Here is a 4,607-nt window from a genome sequence, read left to right as displayed (position 1 = left end):
TGGTTGCGGTTTTAATCGTTTTCTAGAGATTTGTACGACAGGTACAATTGTTAGAAATTGTTGCGTTTGCGGGACTCTTATGACTGGTAAACTACCAAACGCAACATCTATTAAATAATAATTTAACAATATTTACATTTTATGTAATTATAAAAATATTAAAAATCATAATAATATGATAAATATAAAATTTATATTTATAAAATCATATTATTCAATTTTAAAAATTTATAGAAAATATTTTAGTTTTGAATTTTTATAATATAAATTGAAATATAGTATGAATACATTTTACAATTTCTATTATTTCAATTGAAATTTTTTATTGGATATTTTTAGTATTATTTTTATTTATTTTGTTTTTAAAGAAAAAAAATTTACCCTCCCGCAACCGCAAACGCTAGCTGAAACCAGCTTTTGATTTTAAGAGGTTCGGAGCGGTTTGAAGCGATTTGTAGCGTTTTCTGTGATTGTTTCGAAATACCAACAACCGCTATGAACCGCAAAAGCTGCGTTTGCGGGTGGTAGCGGGAAAACTAGTCAGCACTTTAATCACACATTTATTTACGAACGGCGATCCATAGTTCTTACTACGTCTCTTTTTTTCCTAAGCACGGCGTCGTATTAGTTATCGACCAACAAACGATTCTATTTCTTTTGGGCCTCAATAGGCTTTCTTTGATTTATTAGATGAACTTGATTGCTTCCATATATGCCCATTAAAAGAAAAATACAAGACAGAGACGCCTACTAAAGACATAAGTAAAGTAACAAAATTTTCCTGCAGTCGAATAATCTTCAGTGTCTTTGTTTTTTTGGCAGCTAATCTTCAATTTAATACCTAACATCGTTTTCATTTGTATTCAAACACTATAGTATATATTCGGTTATTATTTATATTCGCTGACTTGGTAAAAAATGATCACTGAACATTTTAGCAGGTGAGAGCTTCGAATTTAACCGGAATTGGATGATTGAACCCAGCCCGGGTTAGTAGATTCCCGACAGCCGCGAGATCTCTACAAAAAACTCCTTGGTACGCATTGGAATTTACCGGTTTCGGTTGAGTACTATCGCTTATCTTAGTTTTTTCCACTGATTTTAATTCAGCGAACCCGGTTCTCTTAACCAAACCGGATTTTTCAACAGGCTTGCGTTCTTCAAAATTGTGCATTGGCGCCTGCGCCGCCGCAGCGTTCCTTTTCCGTTTCTCAGCCGCCTCCGCCTCCTCGACTATGATCGCTTTCACGGCGGAATACCCTTTCTGAATCAAACGGTAAAGCAACAGCGAAGACATCTTGGCTCGATCTCTAACCGAATCGACGTCGTTCAGATCGGTGAACTCACACCGGTCGATGAAAGAGGAGGCTCGATCAGGCTTGTATCGTAGACACAGCAACAGATGAGCTCGATCCAGCTCCGATCTGGTGCAACCGCGTCTGACTCCGATCAAACCGTAGTAATCAACGTTCCCAGTTTCTCCGTTTGCGATCTTTTCCTTCAGTTTCTTCGTTTTCGTCGTCAACACGCATAATCTCCCAGGGATCTCTCTGTATTTCACGTTGTGGCGTTTCCACGCCGGACCTGGAAGTTTCCGATCTCGGAGAATCGCGTTGTACAGAAGCTTCAAGTGCTCTAGATCGTGAAGCGAATCCGGAAAACACCGTACGGTTTCCAGGAGCGCGGCTCTAGTCTCCAGCGCTTGGATGCACGACGGCTCCAGAGCTAGCGTTTTGTTGCAGTCGGCGATCGCCTCCGCTATTCGTCCGGCGGATTTAAACGCGGCGGCTCGATGCACGTAGCATTCGGCGAGGAATCCTTGAGGCGCGGGGCGACGGCCGTCGACGATCTTGGAGAAGTGACGGATTGACTCGGAGAAGAGGCCGGCGTCGAATGCCGCGATCGCGGCGGCGCGACGACGGAGGAGAAGCTTGATGTGAGCGAGAAGGTGAGTGGCGTTCTCCCCTTCCGTGAGGTTGCGTGGCGGAGACGTTGGTGAGGAGGATACAGAGAGGGGAATGAAGCTATCGTCGGACCAGCAAATACTCCGGCGACGAAACTCGGCGGAGGCGAGACGTTTGCCGGTTTGAAGGAGAACCATCGCGTCCTCCATTAGTCCTAGGTAGCAACAAGCTTGCCCCAACACAACGTACCTGACAATTGTTAGAAAAAAAAAACATTTTTAAAAAAGCGCGGTTGGTGTTGCGGTTGCTCAAAAAAGCGCGGTTGCGTTTTCTGCGGTACGTTTACGCTAAGTAAATAAAGAAACGCGGTGAAATTGAGATATGTACCTCCATTGGCCATCTTGGTCGCATTTCTTACAGATCCCTGCCATCACTTTCTTGGTCAAATCAGAAACAGAGAAGCATTTTAACGACGAGTCACGTTCCGACCTGTCGAAGAGAAGCTTCACTCCGTCGCGAGAGGATGAGGATGAGGATGAGGATGAGCCTTCTGATGAAGAAGGGGATGCTTCCTCTTCGTTAGCGGCTAGCTTAAGACTGGGAATGTAATCCTGAAGCATATCGGCGACTTCTTTGAAACGACGGAGGAAGAGCAGAGACCTAGCCTTAAGCTCTAACGCCGTCTCAAGACGAGGCGATATCGACAAGGCTGCCTCCAATAAATGAAGAGCTGAAGTGACATCGTTTAGCTCCCCACTTGCCATTAAACTCCTTGCATCTTTAATGTACTTATCAACAAGCTGAGAGATACAAAAGAAAAGGGAACATTTTAGTATCTTTGAGTAGAATAGTGGTAGTTATCATTTCCAAGGGAATTGAGATTATACTATTACCTTTCTTTGAGTGAACCACCAGTGCTTCTTATCGCCATTAACGCTAGAATGAACCGCCATTGTTTTTTCCTTTTTTTTTTTGGAAATTAGAAAGCTTCTTGATTTGAATCAATCGACTATTGAAACCATCAAGAACAGTCAAAATCTTCCAATGCTTAGAAGCTTTGTAAACCCTTAATTAAAATGCTTCTCTCCACAAAGATTTTTTTAAAAAAAGAAAGACAAGTGATTGTGTGTGAATGTGGAGAGAAATAGAGCACTATAAGGAAGAGAGAGAGATGACAGCTTTAGCCTCAAGGGAAAGAAAGCTCTGATCCTTCAAATTCATAGCTGGCATCACTTCTCCTTTTTTTTTCTCTATTATTTATCTACATAGCCAATGTTTTAGGTTTCACACTGTCGTTCCCCAAACTTTGGATTAATTATCAAATAATATATTTTTTAAACAAAGTATAATGTAATTCCGAAACATTCGTATTTACTTAATCTACGAATGCATCAATTTGAAATTGATATTGGACAAGGATTGTCTAGCATTTTTTTTTAATCTTATAAACGGTGTGTTGATTAATCTTTAGAAATTGTTAGTTTATTTCATACCGTTAAGTATATATAATTATACAATTCAAAGTAATTCGATATAGTTGCTAACATGCTATGATCGTTAGTAAGTAAGTTAATCCCGTAATCTATTTACTTTAACGTTATAGTACTTGCACTGGAAGAAACATATCCAGTACTGTTTTTTCTTTTCTTTTGACAAAAGAAGTTTTGGTTGGTTCTTGCTGGTATATCCAGTACTGTAACCTTGGACGAAACTAAATGATTGCATTTCTTAAGACCCATTACGGTTATCATCATTATCAATTATTTAACTCTATTTTCCATCCTTTTATATTCTTTAGGAAATACAAATTTGAGCAATGTAATGTTGATAATGAGACGTTTGAGTCTTGACCATGTGAGTATTTGCATATAGTGACGCGTTATAATGCTCAGATAATGGATACATGATCTTTTTCCATGTTACATTTCTAGTTCAATGATGAATATCGGATATATCGGATTTCATGAACATCGAAAAAACAATGGATAGACCTTAGGTAGCTCGTTTAGTAACTCGATGGGAAGACTTAAATATGGTAAAATTGTATACAAGTAATTTATCAGAGAGGTAAGTGGTAACATCATAAAGTAGCTCTAGAGCTATTTCAACGGAGTAGATGTGTATTTTCTTATAATGTCTAAGCATCTAACATTATGATTTTGTCATAAACAAAAAGTGGTAAGTGGTTTGGTTGTTAATTACCCCCAAGAGTCAAGCTTTCCGAATTTCAATCAACTACTCAGAATGTTTATATCTATCTTATTAAAACAGAAATATTCTGTTGAATCTAACATTTATTTTGTAAGTTTTTAAATTAAATACACCTTTATACTTTATAGTTAAACCTACATTAAATCACTAATGTTCCTTTCTTTATACTACTATCCATGTTTCCAAACAATATACTTATTTCTTTATACTATTATCAATGTTTCCAAACAATATATTTTTATACTACTATCAATGTTTCCAAACAACACAATAATTAATCTTAATATTTTATATCTATCATTTTCTCTTTAAAATTTTGTAGAAACATCATAATTTCATAAATTGCAAAATAATGAACTTTAAAATTTGGATTATAAGATTATAAATTATGAAACTATTACAGTTTAAATCAAGATTACATATTGGTCATCCATCAGTTCAATCGGTTAGTCTCGGATTTTAGTGATTTTTGTTAATATGAATATTTTAAAA

General features: G+C 37.6%; 1 protein-coding gene across 1 annotated transcript; it reads right to left on the bottom strand.

Moving 5' to 3' along the window:
- Positions 1-763: 763 nt before the first annotated feature.
- Positions 764-3,110, bottom strand: LOC108833921 (uncharacterized). The gene is made up of 3 exons (XM_018607312.2): positions 2,798-3,110; positions 2,292-2,704; positions 764-2,153 (listed from the first exon to the last, which is right to left on the bottom strand). Exons 1-3 carry the CDS (start codon positions 2,855-2,857, stop codon positions 935-937), a joined length of 1,692 nt encoding a protein of 563 aa, XP_018462814.1. The 5' UTR covers positions 2,858-3,110; the 3' UTR covers positions 764-934.
- Between the last annotated feature and the right edge of the window lie 1,497 nt (positions 3,111-4,607).

Source organism: Raphanus sativus, chromosome 4 (genome assembly GCF_000801105.2).
Source record: "Raphanus sativus cultivar WK10039 chromosome 4, ASM80110v3, whole genome shotgun sequence".
NCBI lineage: Eukaryota > Viridiplantae > Streptophyta > Magnoliopsida > Brassicales > Brassicaceae > Raphanus > Raphanus sativus.
Note: the sequence above shows the minus strand (reverse complement) of the source record. Positions and strands in the feature narration are given on the sequence as shown.

Bases quoted from the DNA above. Each gene is read 5' to 3' on its own strand.
- LOC108833921 (XM_018607312.2), bottom strand. From the start codon at position 2,857: ATGGCGGTTCATTCTAGCGTTAATGGCGATAAGAAGCACTGGTGGTTC. The intron at 2,705-2,797 runs GTAATAGTATAA...TGTATCTCTCAG, and splicing joins GGTGGTTCACTCAAAGAAAG to CTTGTTGATAAGTACATTAA. The intron at 2,154-2,291 runs GTACATATCTCA...AACAATTGTCAG, and splicing joins GACCAAGATGGCCAATGGAG to GTACGTTGTGTTGGGGCAAG.